The 21,440-nt window shown below is 40.6% G+C and overlaps 2 protein-coding genes across 4 annotated transcripts in view; one reads left to right on the top strand and one right to left on the bottom strand.

Annotated features, from left to right (window-relative positions):
* The window catches only part of LOC126334842 (uncharacterized), a 45,320-nt gene extending 26,169 nt beyond the window's left edge, over positions 1-19,151 (bottom strand). The window contains exons 1-3 of one of the 3 annotated variants that reach the window (XM_049997508.1): positions 18,879-19,151; positions 11,546-11,648; positions 3,611-3,765 (exon numbers count right to left, since the gene is read on the bottom strand). In XM_049997508.1, the coding sequence (XP_049853465.1) occupies positions 3,611-3,745 (135 nt within the window). In that variant the 5' untranslated portion in view covers positions 3,746-3,765; positions 11,546-11,648; positions 18,879-19,151. The remainder of the gene's footprint in view (positions 1-3,610; positions 3,766-11,545; positions 11,649-18,878) is intronic. The other 2 variants (XM_049997507.1, XM_049997506.1) reach the window with 2 other exon arrangements.
* LOC126334839 (pyruvate kinase-like) lies at positions 19,125-21,201 on the top strand. Its single transcript, XM_049997503.1, has one exon. The coding sequence runs from the start codon at positions 19,462-19,464 to the stop codon at positions 21,073-21,075; it is 1,614 nt and encodes a 537-aa protein (XP_049853460.1). The 5' UTR covers positions 19,125-19,461; the 3' UTR covers positions 21,076-21,201.
* The last annotated feature ends 239 nt before the right edge of the window (positions 21,202-21,440 follow it).

Here is a 21,440-nt window from a genome sequence, read left to right as displayed (position 1 = left end):
GGCAGCAGATAGACATGTGGCCAAACCATAAGCATTTAAAGCATCTCATCAGTGGTGGAATGTAAGTTATTACATCACACCAATATACCATCACCTTGACCTTCTCTGGGAGGGTATCCCACTTTAAGACCAGGATAAAGGCACCTGTATCAGTGTGATAGTTTATATGGCTTCGTTGTATATGGCAGATAAATTGAACTCCTCACCGTTCGAGGTTTTCACGGAGATCCTCATCAGTTTGGAGAAGAAGATCCAGGTGGAAACTGATGCCCTGTACAGAGTTCAAAGATTGGTGGTGTGTGACAGAGATTGGGATGTCACTGAGATGGTCACAAGCACACAGGGCTTCAGATTGGACAGCAGAAGATGTCTTTATGAGCAAAGAAACGGACTGCATTTTACTCAGGGATTCCAATTTGCCATACTTATCTTCAATCGTCTCCACAAAAAACAAAGACTTGGTTGTGGCAAAACTTTCGCCATCTGTCCTAACACAAACCAGGTACCAAGGGAAGGTTTCAACCCCCACAGGTGAACTTGACCCTCAGGGGGTGGTCAGGGAGGGGAAAGCCGAAGGATCAGAAGAATGAGTGTCATGTCTGCTATCACTCTTACAGACGGCCACAGAATGGCCAGGATGTTGAACCTTTTGTCACTTCATGTGCAAGGCATCTGCCCTAGTACCACCCACTTCGACCAGGGCTCACCCCGTCGATGCCACCTAGCTACAGCAAGGTCTGTCTTGCACAATGGCCATTTCTGGGAATTCTGATGCCCCAAAGTTATAAGCATTGACTCCTTGGCATACACGAAGTGTTAACAGCTCAGATACTAGTAGTGTGATCCCTGTGTTGTCAGGGGCTCAGCCATGAGGGTACTTAACAGCCCCACCACGTGGACTGACTACCGTGCTGGTGACCTAGCAGGAAGGGGACCGGGGTGCAAGGGGAAAAGGAAGGGGAGTGGGAGAGGAGCCTGCACCATGGAAACTAGGTTGGGAGTTCAACCTCAAATGGCTCACACTGTACGAGAAACGTTGGAAACGGAGGTCAAACCCCAAGGGGACCAAAAATGCCGAAAAGGAGATGGAAGCAGCAGACTGAACAAGAGCACATACCAAAACAAAGCCGGGAGGATAGCCAGGTCGATATAAAGAAGTCCACCAACAGGGAAAGGAGCAAGGAGGGAGAAAGAGGAACAGGGACTGTAATGGAGTCTGGAAAAAGGAAGGAGACTGCAATAGCTCAGGGCCCTGTGTGCGCCACACACGTATCCACAAAAGGGACTTTGAGCCCGGGGGGAGGGGGAGAAGTTTAGTAATCAAGAGTGAACGACAATGTCTTTCCACTGCTAATGTGGAAAGCCTAAATCTCACTAGACTGCATACACTATTTGTGTTTATTTCAACCTCAGTCATTTCCCTTTTAAATTACTTGGAGATTAAAAGCAAACTTTTCTACATGTTTGTGTAAACTACACTCTCTTTGTTCTGCACATATTTCCATCATACTACACATACCTAATAATTGTTACACATGCAACCAAATGATTAACTAGTTATCTTGTATTGGACTGGAGACTGCATTTTATTAAAATATTTCACCATTCTACCATTTTGTCAAAATTTTGCAGGTTCTCTCTGTCTCGCTTTCTTGCAACAGAACAGTTAATTGCATTTCGTTTTGTTCATTTCAATGATTTGAAAGTTTCGGAAACTAGCATACCCCACCCTCAATCTGGTTTCATAATTTCTGAACCAATAAGCTCACTTTATTTTTATTTTTATACTATATACATACAGTAATCAGCCAGAACATTATGATCACCAACCTACTATCAATATAAACCAGTTCAGGCAATATCAGTGTCACCTGGCAAGGAATAACTGCTAGTCAGACACATGCATGGTGCATGTAGTGCCAGCGAGTGTACTGTGTGTGAAGAAGAGGGAGGAAGGTGCACAATCTGAGTTCGACAGAGGGTAGAATGTGATGGCCTGGAGACTCAGCATTGGCATTTCGGAAACTGCAAAATTTGTTGAGTGTTTGAGGAGTGCTGTGGTGAGTGTCTTCAACATGTGGTGAAATCAAGGTGAAACTACACCCCAAAGTCATGTTATTATTGGAGGGTTGGGGGGGGGGGGGGGGGGGGAGGGTAACCCTAATTACAGATATCAGACTTCATATGGTGGGCAGGCTGATAGAACAGTACAGGCAGTAAACTGTGGTGGAACAAACATTAGACTTTAATGCTGGGCAGAGTTCAAGTGTGTGTGGATGCACAGTGAACCAACGAGTCCCAAAGATGGGGCTCCACAGCCGAAAGTCCATGCACATGCCAATGTTAACACCACAACATCAACAACTACAACTGAAATGGACACATAACCAGCAGCACTGGACATTGGCACAGTGGCAGAGCACTGATGAATCCTGATACCTTCTTCATCATACTGATGGGAGGGTGTGAATCCATCATCTTCCAGGGCAACAGCTCCTTGGCACCTGTATTGGGGGATGGAGACAGTTGACAGTAGCTACATTATGCTCTGGGAAACATTCATGTTGGCATCCATGGGTCCAGCAGAGCTCGTGCAAGGCACCATGATGGCCAAGGAGTATCAACAAAGGTTGCAAACCATGTACACCCCTTCATGACTATTTTGTTTCCTGACGGCAGAGATATTTTTCAGCAAGATAATGCACCATGTCACAAGGAAACAAGCGTGATGGAGTGGTTTGAGGAACACAGTGGCGATTTCCAATTGATGTGCTGGCCTCCCAACTTAATCTGAGCTTGCAGGCATCACAAACCATTACTATTCAAGACTTGGTGGCCCAAGTATTCTGTACTCAGTCTCCTTTATAGATGAGCTAACCTTTTCTGGAATCCATCCAATAAACTAGAGTCTACCATCTGCCTTCCCTTCAACTTTCCATTTCATGCCACTTTGCTAAGTTATGTCTAGGTATTTATCCGCTGTGACTTCATTAAGCACCACACTACTTACACTGTATTCAAACAATACAGAATTGTTTTTCCTACTCATCTGCATTAACTTACATGTTGCCATACGTAGAGATAGCTGCCATTTGTAACACCAAATGAAAATTGAGAACAAGACCTTTATCACACTTTGCTGGAGCACTCCCAATAATATCTCTGCACGTCATTGTTACCCATGCCAAAGATGGACATACTGGTTATTAGTAAGGTGGCCATAAGTTTCTGGTTGATCAGTGTACAATCACAGAGTGGAAGGGTTGCAGGACATGTGGTCAGCTTTCTCTTACATAACTGACAAGTTCAGATTCAACACGCTGAGATACAGTAGGATGTCTTTACACTCATATTTTACGTAATTTTGCTAAGACCTTCAAGAGAACAAAGTTAGATGCATACAGATTCTCTATAAATGAGGAATGTTTGTATATATAGTGCACTTCTAAGCAATACTGCAACAATTTTTTCAAACATTTTATGGCAGCCTCATATAATAAACATAAATGGACTTTAAAGTTATTATTTTAATGTGATTTTTCAATCTTTTTTAATAAAAAAGATTTTGTGGTTATTTATTTTAAAATTGAACTGAAGAATTAATGCTTACCTCCTTCGCCATTGTGCAATATGGGCAGTATGTCTTCGAGAATATCACAACTGCATCACTAGCAATCAAATTTTTGACAAGTTCACCTACTCCAGTATCACTCATTTTGGCAGTTTTACTAGCACCTAAACCCATTTAAAATGAAGTATTAATGGCTGAAAACAGAGAAATGTGGCACCGTAAGTGAAACAATGGTGAGGTTGTGTACTGATACACTGACATACTTTATATATTCTTTCTGTAAGTCATATGGTCATATCTAGATACATTCACTGAAAAGTTCCAAAATGTTACAGTTCTTCAAAGCAGTTGTGCATGATATTAACATTTCAGACAACATAGTTTTTTATCTCAAATTTGCCCACATGAAAGAAACAGATTTTAACTGTTTCTTACAAGGAATGACAGCAACTCCAGAACTATAAGGAGTATTTTAAAGTTTTTTCGTATTTTAACGAAAGGTTTACAAGAACAATGTTGACTGATTTTTGGAAATATAAATCTATTTGCAGTGAAATGAAGTACTAATGTAGCAAAATATGTGATAAGTTTTATAACAAATTACAGACTGGAATAAATATCGATCCTATGTTGAGAAAACGATAAATCGGATACCACCAAAACCTGAGAACTACAAAAGATTCAAAAACTTAGTACAAAAACCAGCCCTAAATGCAATTCCACGAGGATCGAGAAAGGAATACACCCCCTGCTGGACGAAAGAGTGTGAAACACTACTGGAGGAATATGAGAAGACTGGGGACGAGGAGACTGCAGACTAATTGATCAACGCCATGAATGAGGAACGCAGGAGTAGATGGAAGGAGGCAATGGAAAATCTAGATTTTACCCACTCCAGCAGGAAGAGCTGGGGCCTGCTGAGGAAATTAGGCGGTGCCACAGCGCCTAACAGGCCAACTCTTGGAAACAGCGTATCTGAGATTGCAGCTGTCCTGAAAGAGACCTCCAAAATCCAGCTAAAAACAGCCGAAAAGAGAGAAATTTCCCAGGAACTATGCAGTTTATTGCTTAATAACCCAACCAACATGGGCATTGTAAAAGAAGTGGAGACCGAAGAGATATCCCAGGCCTTGAAGCTAATGAAGACAGGAAAAGCAGCCGGACCTGACAACATCCTACCAGAATTCTTAAAGGAATTGGCCAAACTTTGTACGGAATGCATAAGCACGGGGATTGTGCCTAAGGAATGGAAAGAAGCAAAAGTCATCGCAGTGCTGACACCCGGAAGGTCTGGAGATAATCCTAGGAATTACATACCAATATCCCTGCTATGTACCTCCTATAAATTATTCGAGAGAATATTGCTGACTAGATTAACTCCATACATCGAAGCCAACCTCCCAACATACCAAGCGGGTTTCTGAGCAGGTAGAAACTGCTGCGATCAAGTGCTGTCCCTCACAACCTATATTGAGAAAGGCTTCCAGAACAAGATGAAAACTGGCCTGGTCCTCATAGACCTCACATCAGCTTACGACACAGTATGGATTGAAGGGTTACTGCTTAAGCTGACTAGAATAATAAATTGCAAGCAGACTTACAAACTACTCAAGAACATACTAACGAACAGGAAAATCAAGGTCTCACTCCATGGTACGAACAGTAAGAGCATGGTTCTGAATAATGGTCTGCCACAGGGTTCGGCACTAGCACCCGCTCTCTTCAATCTATATATAGCTGACTTGCCAGAAACTAAATCAGGCAAATTTGCATATGCAAATGACATGGCCATCGCATATCAGAGTAAAAACTACAACGATCTCGACGAAACACTGAATGCAGACCTTGAAGTCCTGAACACCTATTACTCCAAGTGGCACCTACTTCCTAACCCCAACAAAACAACCAGCACCATAATGCACCTCAACAACAGAGAGACACACACAGAAAATTACAGATCTTTTCGAACGGCCAAAACATAAGACATGAGGATAAGCCTAAATATTTGGGAGTGAAACTAGATCGGACCCTAACGTACAGCTCACAACTCGAAGACACAAAGCAGAAACTAAAATCCCGCAATGCTATCCTTTCTAAACTGGCTGGAACAACATGGGGATGTGGAGCGAGCACTTTGAGAACTTCAGCACTAGCCCTTGTCTACAGTGTAGCTGAATACTGTTCACCAGCCTGGAGGATAAGTGCACATGTATCTAAAGTGGATGTCCAGCTGAGAGAGACAATGCGAATAATCTCGGGAACACTCAGGGCCACCCCCTGTGCATGGCTTCCCGCACTAGCGAACACAGAGCCTCCAGAAATCCAGTGATCACAGCTAGCCCTAAAAACCTACAGGAAAATTATAGACAACCCGGACCTCACTATCCACCAAGATCTGACACCGACAAACAGGCTTAAATCCAGATCACCTTTTTGGAAAATCGGTGAAGAACTTCGAGCCTATGAGCCGAGAACGGCCTGGAACGAAGTATGGTCGGCAAGTGAACTTAAGAACAAAAATTTAGTAAAGATCCGAACAAGAAGATTGATGGCTTCAACCTACCAAGGAGAGTGTGGACAGCACAAAACCGGGTCAGAACGAGTGTTGGGAGATGTAAACACCTGATGAACAAGTGGGGCCTGGCAGACAGCACTGTATGTAAATGCAGTGAAATACAGACAATGGACCATCTACTCGTGTGCAAAGAGTGTGGCTATGGTGGTGAACTCATGGACATTGTTTTCTTTTTTAGTATATAGTGATAAGAATATTGTAAATTATACCTCTGTGATGCAGAACGAGTAAATAAAAACAGCCAAAGATATATAACACATGTTAAGGTTATTACTACTTTCAGGCAACGTTAATGAAAACATCATCAAAGTGCACAATCTAGGAGCTATTCCGCCAACACATTCTAACTTTTAAGTGATGTGTAAAAGTCTTACAGTGGTAAAGGCAAGAGGCCCCATGTACCTATGTCAGAATCTTGCCTCAGCTGTTACACCCAATCTATATTGCCAATTTTAACTTCATAAGGAACCGTTGTCCACAGTGATTGTATGTTACTGTAAGGAAGGGACTGGAATACAGCAATAAATCACAATCCCACTTCCACATGGGAAAAATATATTAAAAACAAAGATTCCAAGACTTACGAAGCGGGAAAGCGCCGGCAGACAGGCACAATGAACAAAACACACACACACACACACACACACACACACACACACACACACACACACACACACACACACACACACACACACACACACACACAGAATTACTACCCTACCTAATACCTCTTTCATCGTCACCTTAGCCAGCTTCATCCTGACCCATAACTTCTTCACTTTTGAAGGCCAGACATACCAACAATTAAAGGGAACAGCCATGGGTACCAGGATGGCCCCCTCGTATGCCAACCTATTTATGGGTCGCTTAGAGGAAGCCTTCTTGGTTACCCAAGCCTGCCAACCCAAAGTTTGGTACAGATTTATTGATGACGTCTTCATGATCTGGACTCACAGTGAAGAACAACTCCAGAATTTCCTCTCCAACCTCAACTCCTTTGGTTCCATCAGATTCACCTGGTCCTACTCCAAATCCCATGCCACTTTCCTAGACATTGACCCATCTGTCCAATGGCCAGCTTCACACATCCGTCCACATCAAACCCACCAACAAGCAACAGTACCTCCATTATGACAGCTGCCACCCATTCCATATCAAACGGTCCCTTCCCTACAGCCTAGGCCTTCGTGGCAAACGAATCTGCTCCAGTCCTGAATCCCTCGACCATTACACCAACAACCTGAAAACAGCTTTCGCATCCCGCAACTACCCTTCCAACCTGGTACAGAAGCAGATAACCAGAGCCACTTCCTCATCCCCTCAAACCCAGAACCTCTCACAGAAGAACCCTAAAAGTGCCCCACTTGTGACAGAATACTTCCCGGGACTGGATCAGACCTTGAATGTGGCTCTCCAGCAGGGATACGACTTCCTAAAATCCTGTCCCGAAATGAGATCCATCCTTCATGAAATCCTCCCCACTCCACCAAGAGTGTCTTTCCGCCGTCCACCTAACCTTCGTAACCTCTTGGTTCATCCCTATGAAATCCCCAAACCACCTTCCCTACCCTCTGGCTCCTACCCTTGCAACCGCGCCCGGTGTAAAACCTGTCCTATGCACCCTCCCACCACCACCTACTCCAGTCCTGTAACCCGGAAGGTGTACACGATCAAAGGGAGAGCCACGTGTGAAAGCACCCACGTGATTTACCAACTGACCTGCCTGCACTGTGACGCTTTCTATGTGGGAATGACCAGCAACAAACTGTCCATTCGCATGAATGGACACAGGCAGACAGTGTTTGTTGGTAATGAGGATCACCGTGTGGCTAAACATGCCTTGGTGCACGGCCAGCACATCTTGGCACAGTGTTACACCGTCCGAGTTATCTGGATACTTCCCACCAACACCAACCTATCCGAACTCCGGAGATGGGAACTCGCCCTTCAGTATATCCTCTCTTCTCGATATCCGCCAGGCCTCAACCTCCGCTAATTTCAAGTTGCCGCCGCTCATACCTCACCTGTCTTTCAACAACTTCTTTGCCTGTGTACTTCCGCCTCGACTGACATCTCTGCCCTTACTCTTTGCCTTTAAATATGTCTGCTTGTGTCTGTGTATGTGCGGATATATATATATATATATATATATATATATATATATATATATATATATATATATATATATATATATATGTGTGTGTGTGTGTGTGTGTGTGCGCGCGCGCGTGTACACCTGTCCTTTTTTCCCCTAAGGGAAGTCTTTCCGCTCCCGGGATTGGAATGACTCCTTACCCTCTCCCTTAAAACCCACATCCTTTCGTCTTTCCCTCTCCTTCCTGAAGAAGCAACCATCGGTTGCGAAAGCTAGTAATTCTGTGTGTGTGTGTTTGTGTGTTTTGTTCATGTGCCTGTCTGACGGCGCTTTCCCGGTTGGTAAGTCTTGGAATCTTTGTTTTAATATATATATACACAGTTTCTAAGTGTAATATTTGTCTTATTGTGTTAAATTTTTAACGTAAGAGCATATCTCTTACTGAGTCAATTATTAACACATTTTACATTTTTAAATTCACTGAATCAATAATTATTAAAAATACTGAAAATCAAAATTATTGCCCCTGCAGGCCGTTAAATACACATCCTGCAATGAGGACTAGGTGACTGTGGAACAGTTTAATTGTTTGGTAATATATATAGCTTTTCTTTCAAGAGTGCCAATCCAGTAAGGTATGTAGGAGAGCTTCAGTGGAGTATTTAGGAGAGAGGTACTGGTGGGGCTGAAGCTGTGAAGGCGCACTATGCCTGGATATTTGAAGTCCGTAAGAGCACTGCCCACAAAAGGCAAGGCTCGCAGTTTCCATTCTGGTCTGCACGAAGTTTTAATCTGTCAAGAGTTTCAAAACTGTGCACTTTCCACAGCAGAGTGAAAAATTAATTCAGGTTCTATTATATTTGGCTTTAAGAAATTCAAGATAGTGAATAGGTGCAGTTTAAAGCTTTAAGTTGCTGTATGTCCCACCTACAATTCAACCAGTGATTAATAGATCTGTAACTGTTCCATTGAACCTTCTCACTTGTTTCTGTCATGGAACTTCTGTTATCTTGCAATACATAGCCTACAATTTTTCCAAACCATTACTGCAGTATTTTTTTTGGGAAATTTCATAACCTCACTGTAACAATGAAGTTCATCTTAAAAGTGGCCTCTATTTTTTTAGCAAAATCAAACATGATTAGTTATTTACCACTTCATTTAAAGTGCTTTATGAAAATTGATACACTTTTGCTTGCGGTTTTATAATTTATCTTCACATTCTTACTCAGCTTACAGAGTCAAACAAGACCACTGACATACAGCAGCAATGCCCATCCTCTAACACGGCATTTCACATTTGTTTTGATCACAAAACAGAGTGCAGAGCAATAGAACCCTGTTTTGTCCAATTTATGATCTTTTAACATACTTAGAAAGATCTGAAGGCATCACAGGGAAGACACCAAATGTGTTCAAATAATCTTGGATGGGTAGAGATTTTAATGTGATATCCATTTACTGCATACAAATTTTTGACAGTGAACAGTGCCAAAGAATATTCATGTATATGTCTGTTGCAAGCATGATTTTTAAAGTAAGTAGAAACAGCACATCCAAGTTAGATATGCATATACACCCAGTTTATCGACCTGAACAGACACACACAACAAGGAATATACCGATTAAGCTGCACTCAACAACAGGCTGTTAGAAGATTGTGAACCAGGTCAATTGGACAAGAATGTCGAAGAAACTGGTCATGCTGGTATCAAAGGAACAATCAATGTGTTGACCTTTATCCATTAAAGGTAACTACAAAAAATCAAATCTGAATAGTTGGACAGGGAATAATAGTTCAGTGTCAAACACAGTGCCACTGCACTCAGCACAGAACACAAGAACTGTTTCAATCTAACATAAATGAATGTGTGTTATAAAGAACCAGACAGAAATACATGTAGCTGAAAAGTATGTTAGACACACAACCCATGCCATTGTTTCACTTAATACAGAATTCAAATCATGCACAGTCATTCTAAATGTCACAGAAAGGAGCTTCCACTCACCAGCCACTGAAACAGAGAAGTGGAATGAGACTTAACATACCTTGAGTAAAGCAAAGTTTTAATCTCTATATCCAGTCTTTTCCAGATGTGTGTTTCGTCAGATAAGGGGATACTCCCATCAAAAATAAATACTGTTTGTATTAATTTTTTTATAAACTACACTGATGAGAGAGAACATTGTGACCATCTGCTTAATGACATGATGGTTCCCCTTTGCAACAGCATATAGCAGCAATTCTATGTAGTATTTTTTCAACAAGACCTTGGCAGGTTTCTGAAGGTATGTGGCACCACAGCTCATACAGTTCCCATATATCACAGGCCCACTGTTTTTGGGTGTAAGCTAACACCCAATAGCACCCCAAAAATGCTCCAACACACTCAGATCATCAAATTTAATAGCCAAGATATCAACACGATTTAACAGTTACATTCCCCAAACAACTTTAGCATGATTACCCTGCCCGAAAAGGCAACAACCACCTGAAAAGACAAAGAATGAAGGGATGCGGGTGGTACGTAAATGTAGCCACAGCAGCCATGGTGCCTTCAATTACTAATACAGACTCCTTGGAAGCCCACTTTTCAGGGATGCTCATGACAGTAGCTCATTAACTATTTTGCCTTTTCTGAGACGCTCATTCCCTTGTGCTGATCCACAACACATTACCCTTTGCCAGCCACTTATGTCGGCAGATTTCCCCATTTGCGGGCCATTCAATCCATCAGTATAATAATTCCCCAGTATTCTGTCCTCCATTTATATACTAGCTTTATCACATCAAGTGCCCAAAATGCCACTAGGTGGCAATCATCTGAGAGTGGGCAAGGGGTCATAATGTTTTTCCTCATAATTGTATGATTAGCAAGATGAGTGCTTAAGATTGAGTAAGTCTTTCAAGCAACATTTAGTGAAAGTTATGTAGTGACCCCTGCCTGTATTTTTCATAGTTTATGTATGACGTATGTACACAATATCAAAATACTCATCAGATTTTTCATTATCTAATGTCTGAATTCAAAGTGCAACTTTAGACTTTATAATGAAAAGTGCATTAAATATGGGGCGAATGTGAACATTATGCTACACTGCAGACCAATTTGTCACAAAAACCTTTACACTCACTGGTATCAAATGATCATTCTCTAACCTACCATAGACCTTGGGCTACACTGCATGTAAGTCTGCCATCACAACCCAGATTTCATGCATAAGGGGTCCGGCATCAGTCTAGCCAACAATTTTTTCTCCTTATAATGCAAGTCAACAATAGAAAAAGACGTGCTTCACTTACCTGGAGATTTTGACGTATGAAGACAGTGGGACAATACAGCAAATATCTAGTTTTCCTCTAAGTTGAAATTAGATGAACTCAGGTGGGAATCCAGGCCAACCAACTGAACAGAAAAACCACTTACACCAGCAACTGAACACTAACTGCGCAAAATATATTACTCTGCCTAGGAAAATACAGACAGAGGATGAGGTGAGAATTTAGCAAGCATTTATAGTTTCTAATTACAAACAAAGTATATACCTTGTACATGCAGCTGTTTTAGGGGGCAAATCCAAAATAATTTTAAGTAATTCTCCTACATTAAAAAAATTAAGTACATAAATGTGGAAACACCATAGCAAAATATGTAAGTACAGCACGAATAACATCTATGACACAAGGTATTTGAGTTGAGAGTAAATACAAATATTTTGGCATTACAGAAGTATCCAATTCCATCCATCTGCTTTGACCCGTGACCCCATCAATATGGCAGAAGTCACTACTTCCAGAGTATACAAAATGACAACCAAGACGCCATTACATACACAAGACAAAAAATGCGAACAAAAACAGAAATGACACAACTGCCATTTCACTCCAAAAATAAAATGAAACTAATGGGACAACTGCGGAGAATTGGGCATTTAGGGTGGGAACAAGCTAAATATACGACAATACAGAAACACTGCGCCATCTCAAAACAAAAATAGCAAAAATCTGCAGAAACTGCACAGTGTCATATCATAGGTATGATCCGCTCAAAACCGCATAAAAAAGAAGAAGAAGAAAGGGGGGGAGGGAGGGAGGGAGGGAGGGAGACTGACCTCTTTTCACACAACAAAGACAAAACTAATCATACCTTGGGGGGGGGGGGGGGGGGGGGAAGGGGGAACAACAACATGAGCGAAGAAAACCCTTAATAACTCACTGAAACCACTTCCACAACCCACATTATCGCACCAACTACCTATACTCAGAACCACGTTAGCACAATGACAACGAAAACTAAAATGATCCCAATACCAAACAAATTCAGCACGTCACATTCCCAACCAAAGGGCACCATCAAATATAACAACACGACAACTACAAACAAAACCAACGCAAAATCTCCATGATGTGGTGACATCATACATTACAATACTATTAAGTCATGTGTCAAAGCAGGCAGGTGGAATCAGACACTTCTGTTGACCCCAGAAGTCAGTAGCCAGGGTAGAGCATAAGTTTATGGATGTACATATAGATGAGAATCTTAATTGGAAAATTCATATTTTGGATCTCCTAAAGCGACTAGGTTAAGCAACTTTTGCAGTCAAAACAATTGCTAATTTTGAGGATATAGAAATTAGCAAGCTAACATACTTTCACTCTCTCATGTCATACGGAATAATATTTTGGGGTAACTCAACACTTGGCAAAAAGTATTCGCTGCTCAAAAGAAAGTGGTTAGAATAATGTGCAGGACCAATAGTTGCACATCTTGCAGGCATCTGTTTAAAAGTTTAAGAATTCTTACAGCAGCCTCACAATACATTTACCCAATAATGAAATTTGTTCTCAACAACGTGGACCAGTTTAAAATCAACAGTGATATTCATGATTATAATACCACAAGAAACACAGACTTCCACCATCCTATATTTAACCATCTTTGGCACAGAAAGAGGTAAAATATGCTCCAGTAAAACTTTTTGATAAATTACCATATGAAATAAAAGGTTTTACATACAGCAGTAATAGTCTCAAAAATAAATTGAAACCATATGTCCTTGACAACTCCTATACCACAGATGACTTCTTGAATAGCAATAAATAAATCTATATGTATAATATAGGCACTTTGTGCCACTTAAGGGAATGGGGTACGTAATCAAAAAACGCCCTTGATTCATGGGGGCATTTCTTATGCACTTGATACGGTCCACATTGTAGTGGTTACCATGAGGCAGATCAATGGAACACATAACTACATAATAACTAACCAACCAATCTTACTGGAAAGCTTTAAAAAACACCTGTTCTTGCAAACCTGTGCAGTGACAGGCATACATTCTTTCTATCATCTATTGAACTGGTGAAATGAACAAACTTATACCCCCCTCCCCCATCCTTCATTGTACAGTCCAGACATATTTCCATCACTACTGAGGTACATTTTTCCACTGCAGTAAGGTTTTCAATATGTTTAAATGTGTTAACAAAATTACTAAAAAAGATAATTACCAGTGACAGTCCCAATAGTATGATAATTAAAATATGGAATTGTATGAAAGAGTTGCTACACTAGTTGAGTCACTGGTCAAAGCTGACACTATTTCGTGTCCTTCAACATTTTCAGTTAACTGTAGACATAAAATTGCATGGGTGTGATGTGTGTGCATTTTCTGACCCCACCCACTTTTCATGTTTTTTAGTTCATAATAATAACATTCCAGCTTAACCTAGACCTCTGGCTCTGTAACAAATAAGACAACCACCAGTATATAACTTATGGTTTTGTGTGTGTGTGTGTGTGTGTGTGTGTGCGCACGCGGCCGCGCATTGGGGGGGGGGGGGGGGGGGGGGGGGTGTCCACTACCATAAACTACCCCTCAAATATTTAGCTAGGAATCTTGTTTACATGTCTATATAAGCTGATACAGATGACTGTAAGAGTAACAATTATGTTTAATCCTCAAAATACTGCAAATTATTGTATTATTATCAGGTCTAATTAAAGAAAATTAAATTTCTGAAGGTGTATAAGGTGCAATACTACCACTGCATTACACAAAAATTAAACGAGGAGTTCAAAGGGATGTTGCAACGCCATAAACTGCATTGTGAGAGTACAACTGTAGGTGTAGATGAAATGCGTTATCCAAACAATGGGAAACTGTGTCCTCCAACCAGACCGAACACAATGAAATATTTTTTTCTCAGCTATCCAGCACATTAAATGTGTCTTATCAATTTTCAGAATGGGGATTACTTCAGCATGACTTAATTGACCTGTGAAATAATGCAGAGCTTATAATTGCAAAACATTTTTTCCTCTCTTTTTGTTTTTGCAATATTGGGATTTCAAAGGAATATGGACCTCTGTTTATCGCATTTAATTTTGTGTCTGTGTCATGGTGTGATGACCGTTTGCTACAGCGAGGTGCATGTGTACCTCATTTGTTCTACACAAGTACCACATGTTACGACTCTTAGTATTTCATTCTGGAAGCTTTGAATATTTAATTCTTTTGTTGTAACATAGTTCACACTTGTTTACTTGTTGTTTTCACTTTGAGAGAACTCAATGCAGCAACTCGCCTGCTCTCACTATTCATCACATTTACTTGTGACAGTCATACACTATGATCAAAAGTATCCGGACATCCCCAAAAACTCACATTCTTCATATTAGGTGCATTGTGGTGCCATCTACTACCAGGTACTCCATATCAGCGACCTCAGTAGTCATTAGACATTGTGAGAAAGCAGAATGGGGCACTCCACAGAACTCACAGACTTCAAACATGGTCAGGTGATTGGGTGCCACTTGTGTCATATGTCAGTACATGAGATTTCCACACTCCTAAACATCCCTAGGTCCACTGTTTCAGATGTGATAGTGAAGTGGAATTGTAAAGGGAAACATACAGCACTAAAGCATACAGGCAGACATCGCCTGTTGACTGACAGATCACCGACAGTTGAAGTGGGTCGAAATGTGTAATCTATCCAGACCATCACACAGGTATTCCAAACTGCATCAGGATCCACTGCAAATACTATGACAGTTAGGCAGGAGGATTTTGTGGTTAAGCAGCTACTCATAAGCCATACATCACACTGGTAAATATCAAACGATGCCACGCTGGGTGTAAGGAGCATAAACATTGGATGATTGAACAGTGGAAAAACATTGTGTGGAGTGACAAATCACAGTACACAAAGTGGCAATCCAGTGGCAGGGTGTGAGTATAGCAAATTTCCAGTGAATGTCATCTGCCAGCTTGTGTATTGCCAACAGTAATATTCTGAGGCAGTGGTGTTATAATGTGGTCATGTTTTTCACAGGGGGAACTTGCACCCCTTGTTGTTTTGCATGGCACTATCACAGCAAAGGCCTACATTGATGTTTTAAGCACCTTCTTGCTTCCCACTGTTGAAGGGTAACTCGGGGATGGCAACTGCATATTTCAACTCAATCGAGTACCTGTTCATAATCCACAGCCAGTGGTGGATAACATACCTGTAATGGACTGGCTTGCACAAAGTACTGACCTGAATCCCTTTGAACACCATTGGGATGTTTTGGAACATCAACTTTGTGCCTAGCATCACCGACCGACATCAATACCTCCCTTCAGTGCAGTACTCCATGCAGAACGGGCTGCCACTCCCCAAGAAACCTTCCACCACCTGACTGAACATATGCTTGCGAGAGTGGAAGCTGTCATCAAGACTAAGGGTGGGCCAACACCATACTGAATTCCAGTATTACTGATGGAGGTCGCCATGAAATTTAAGTCATTTTCAGCCAGGGATCCAGATACTTTTGATCACATAGTGTATATTCTTACCACGACTCATACTCTATAACCAATATATAGTACTACAATTCCCAAGACTCCAGAAGAAAAAGAAGACACGTCAATGACTGGACAGAAAGTTCACAACTATGAAGAGGGAGATTTGAACCTCAATCTCCCACTTTACAGTCCAATACCGTTACCACACAACCATAATGCTACGGTTCATGCAATTCGCTCAATGCTGCACGTCTTTAATTCAGACCGTTAACTATTTCTAGTTTGCTTCTTTTTTCACAGTTCAGTACACATTCTCCTCATTTTCATGCTTGACTATGTTCAGTTTTTGATGGGCTATCCACTGCGCCACTTTACCACTAAATCTGATGAGGGTGCAATGGGACGTTTTCCTTTCCAGCAAGATACTTAAAGCTTGTTCCCCACAGATAAGTAGGATTCTCAGCCACGTATGTAATAGCTCTTTGGAGCAGGGTGTTTTCCCCGATAGACTGAAATATGCCATTGTAAAACCATTGCATAAAAAGGGGGATACGTCGGATGTCAACAACTATCGCCCAATCTCTCTTCTGACAGCTCTATCAAAATTTTTTGAGAAAGTAATGTATTCAAGAGTAGCCTCCCATATATGTAAAAATAAAGTACTAACAAAATGTCAGTTTGGTTTTCAGAAAGGCTTTTCAACAGAAAATGCTATATACGCTTTCACTAATCAAATATTAAGTACTCTGAATAACCGGACATCACCCATTGATATTTTTTGTCATCTCTCAAAGCCCTTTGACTGTGTAAATCATGGAATTCTTTTAGATAAGCTAAATCATTATGGTTTGAGGGGGGCAGTGCACAAATGGTTTAATTCATACTTAACTGGAAGAATGCAGAAAGTTGAAATAAGTGGTTCATGTAATGTTAATACAACAGCTGATTCCTCAAACTGGGGGGGCTATCAAGCACGGGGTCCCACAGGGTTCAGTCTTAGGTTCTTTACTGTTCTTGATATACATTAATGACTTACCATACCATATTGATGTAGATGCAAAGTTAGTTCTTTTTGCTGATGATACAAGTATAGTAATAACATCCAAATACCAAGAACTAAGTGATGTAATTGTAAATGATGTTTTTCACAAAATTATTAAGTGGTTCTCAGCAAACGGACTCTAAATTTTGATAAAAAACAGTATATACAGTTCCGTACAGTAAATGGCACAACTCCAGTAATAAATATAGAATTTGAACAGAAGTCTGTAGCTAAGGTAGAATTTTCAAAATTTTTAGGTGTGTCCATTGATGAGAGGTTAAACTGGAAGCAACACATTGATGGTCTACTAAAACGTCTGAGTTCGGCTACGTGTGCTATTAGGGTTATTGCAAATTTTGGTGATAAGAATCTCAATAAATTAGCTTACTATGCCTACTTTCATTCACTGCTTTCGTATGGCTTCATATTCTGGGGTAATTCATTGTTGAGTAGAAAAGTATTCATTGCTCAAAAACGTGTAATCAGAATAATTGCTGGAGCCCACCCACGGTCATCTTGCAGACATCTATTTAAGGATATAGGGATCCTCACAAATATATTCACTTATGAAATTTGTTTTTAATAATCCAGCCCAGTTCAAAAGTAATAGCAGTGTGCATAGCTATAACACCAGGAGAAAGTATGATCTTCACTACGCAAGGTTAAATCTGACTTTGGCACAGAAGGGGGTAAATTATGCTGCCACAAAAGTCTTTGGTCACCTACCAAACAGCATCAAAAGCCTGACAGATAGTCAACCAACATTTAAAAATAAATTAAAAGAATTTCTAGATGACAGCTCCTACTCATTGGCTGAATTTTTAGATATAAATTAAGGGAGGGGAAAAAACTAACTTAAGCATTAGTGTCATGCAATATTTTGTGTAATGTAACATCTTGTACAGACATCTTTCATTAACCTGACACGTTCCACATCATTACGAAGTGTCGTATTCATGATCTATGGAACTAGTATTAATCTAATCTTAGCCAACACAATCTGTATCAACATCCATTAAACCTTCCTCTCATAGTTCATTTAACATATACATTAGTTGAACTAACTACCAGATAACCACAGCACAATTGCAATACAGGCATTTTACCAACCACTGCTGGATATGTAATAGTTATGAAAGTTAAAACAAGGATACATTAATATCAACATCAACCACATGAGTGTGGTGTACTCCGTCATTTCTTCACCTTTGGTCGTCAATAGATCTAACAACGATATGGGATTTATCAAGGTAATACAACGCCAATCCATACGTACATCCAATCCAATATAGCAATCCTTCCAATATATTACACAGCATACTTTAAGGGGTTAGGACCCGTCCTATCCCTCATCCTCTTAAAGCATGTTATCTAGCTTAAGAGATATATTTTGGCCAATTGATTGGCATTGTAGCCTATTACAATGAAATATCCTATATCAATGACTGATGATTAATGCTGAATGAAAGTGGATAAGTAAATCATTCCTAAATGTACGGCACACAACACGTTATTGATTAGGTCAATTAATAGCTCATGAGTTTTCTGTGCCATTAAGTCTTCTGCAACTACAGGTCTAGGAAACGACACATCACGTTTTCCTCAAATGAAAACGCCATGGCAATTTATGTAACACACAATATTTGAAAGAAAGATTAAGGGGATAGGAATAGCTCGAACAGAGGAAGAAATTCGGTCGTACCTCCTTCACAAGAAATATTCCGCTATTTTCCTGAATAGATTTAGGGAAACAGCATTAAATTATAGCAGCAGAATTCATAAAAAGGGGCCAACTTACTGTGAAAATTTGATTTGCATGGAAATGCGCGTGACGACTGTTAATATCTTTGCCTACGAACTCCTCAAAACGTGGTTACAACACAATAAATAAACTTACACGAGTATACGCCCTTGCAATACACAGGCGACTCTCATGTGTCAAATATTTCGATTCTTAATATCGACTGTAGTTCGGAATGAAAAATATATGTGATGAATACGCAGTTACAAAATAAATATCCGCAATAACAAAGTACAAGATAACTGAAAACAAAAAGCTTCATACATCTGTGGATCAGTTTATTTTTCAACTGTTACACTCCTCAGTTTGACGCTCTAGGTCCTGCGAAGGTTGAGTAATCGCTGACATGACACATGAAAGTTCAGCAACGAAAGTTAGTATACAACAACAATGTACGAAAATTCATGTTAAAATGATATAAAAGTGAGGTTTCTTAACATCAAAGAAAAATACTTGTTTCGGCTCTTAATTGTTTAACGTTTGCCTGGAATCATGTTCCTGAGGCGAGATTAAATTCAGGTCAGTAACAGTTTGAATTATCGTAAGAAAACTAAACATTTTGAAAAGTGGTGAGACAGCTATGGAGGGTGAACCTACAGCAGGAGGAGATGAGGAGGGTATCCTGCCTATACAAACCAAATCAGCATTTGCAGATTCTATTCTTGACCATCTCACAAATTTAAGTGTACGATCAGATATAGCTACCGAAAAATTAACGGCGATCATATGTACCTTGGGACCCGCATCGGCTCAGCCCGCTGTATTAGATGAAATGTTAGAAGCTGGAATGAATATAGCTCGAATGAATTTCTCACACGGTTCTCACGAGTATCATGCAAATACCGTTAAACTGGTGCGTGAAGCTGTTGCTAGGTACAGCAGGCGTGTTGGGTTAAGGTGGCCTGTTGCAATAGCATTAGACACGCGTGGACCAGAGATTCGCACTGGTCTCCTCGAAGGTGGAGCTTCAGCAGAACTTGAGTTAGTCCAAGGAGAAAAAATAAAACTTACTACCAACGACGCATTTGCTGAAGCAAGCAACATTAATTGTGTATACGTAGATTACAACAACATTACGAACGTTGTGAAGCCTGGAGATAGAGTTTTTGTCGATGACGGACTCTTATCACTCATTGTGAAGCAAATTGAAGGTAACGAAGTGCATTGTGAAATAGAAAACGGAGGCAAATTAGGAAGCCGTAAAGGCGTGAATCTTCCAGGAGTTCCTGTTGACCTACCTGGCGTGTCTGAGAAAGACACAGCTGACCTTCGTTTCGGTGTGGAGCAAGGAGTTGACATGATATTCGCGTCTTTCATTCGAAATGCGCAGACAGTGCAAGACGTACGTGATGTACTAGGAGAGGATGGTAAAAGTATTTTAATTATTTCAAAGATAGAAAATCAACAGGGTATTGACAATGTAGATGAAATAATCGAAGCCTCTGACGGCATCATGATCGCACGTGGAGATATGGGTATAGAAATACCACCACAGAAAGTGTTTCTAGCTCAGAAAGCCATAATTGCGAAATGTAACCGAATAGGTAAACCAGTTGCATGTGCAACTCAGATGCTGGAATCAATGACAAGTCACCCAAGAGCAACACGTGCTGAATCTTCTGATGTGGCAAATGCAATCTTAGATGGAGCTGATCTAGTGATGCTTTCAGGTGAGAGTGCAAAAGGAAAGTTTCCTATAGTCTGTGTTCGTACAATGGCAGCAATCTGCCGTGAAGCTGAGGCCGCTGTCTGGTCGAAACAGCTGTGCACTGAACTAAGTTTTGATATCGCGCCTCCAACAGACCCAATGCATGCCACAGCTCTAGGTGCTGTAGAAATGGCGCGTCTTTCTAAAGCAGCAATGATTGTGGTGTTGACTGTATCTGGAAGGTCTGCTCATTTGGTGGCCAGATACAGACCTCGCTGTCCTATAGTTACCATAACACGTTATGCACAAGTTGCCCGTCAAGCTAACTTGTACCGTGGCATAATACCACTCATTTATCAGGCTCAACCGAAAGAAGACTGGATTGAAGATCAAAATGATCGCATAGATTTTGCTATCGACTTCGGAAAGCAACGAGGGTTTGTAGAAGAGGGAAGTGCAGTGGTTATTGTTGCAGGCTGGCGTCCAGGATCTGGTTACACTAACACTTTGCGTCTCAAGTACATTCTTTCAGAAGTTGAAGAATAAACAATAAGTGTTGATGGATTTGTTTGTAACTGAATGTCTGATAAAAGAACGTTCGTGTGCTATTGGTGTTTCTTGATGAAGACTAAACTGCAAATTATGGTTTGAATAAATAATTGTTTTTTCATTGCTCTTGAGATTATTGAATGAGCATAAACAGATCAGAAAAAATGCAATATTTATCGATAACCTGTCATTCTCTCCCTTTTCAGGCCAAGAGGAAATTTTACTTTATCCAGAAACCAGTATTCAAATCATTAAATTTTTGTTTTCAATTTAGCTTATGTAGTAAACTGTATAATTCTTTATATAACGATAATATATAAGGCCCAAAAGAAAGTATTTCCTTTCGAACCATATCAATGTAA

Source organism: Schistocerca gregaria, chromosome 2 (genome assembly GCF_023897955.1).
Source record: "Schistocerca gregaria isolate iqSchGreg1 chromosome 2, iqSchGreg1.2, whole genome shotgun sequence".
In the NCBI taxonomy this organism is placed as follows: domain Eukaryota; kingdom Metazoa; phylum Arthropoda; class Insecta; order Orthoptera; family Acrididae; genus Schistocerca; species Schistocerca gregaria.
Note: the sequence above shows the minus strand (reverse complement) of the source record. Positions and strands in the feature narration are given on the sequence as shown.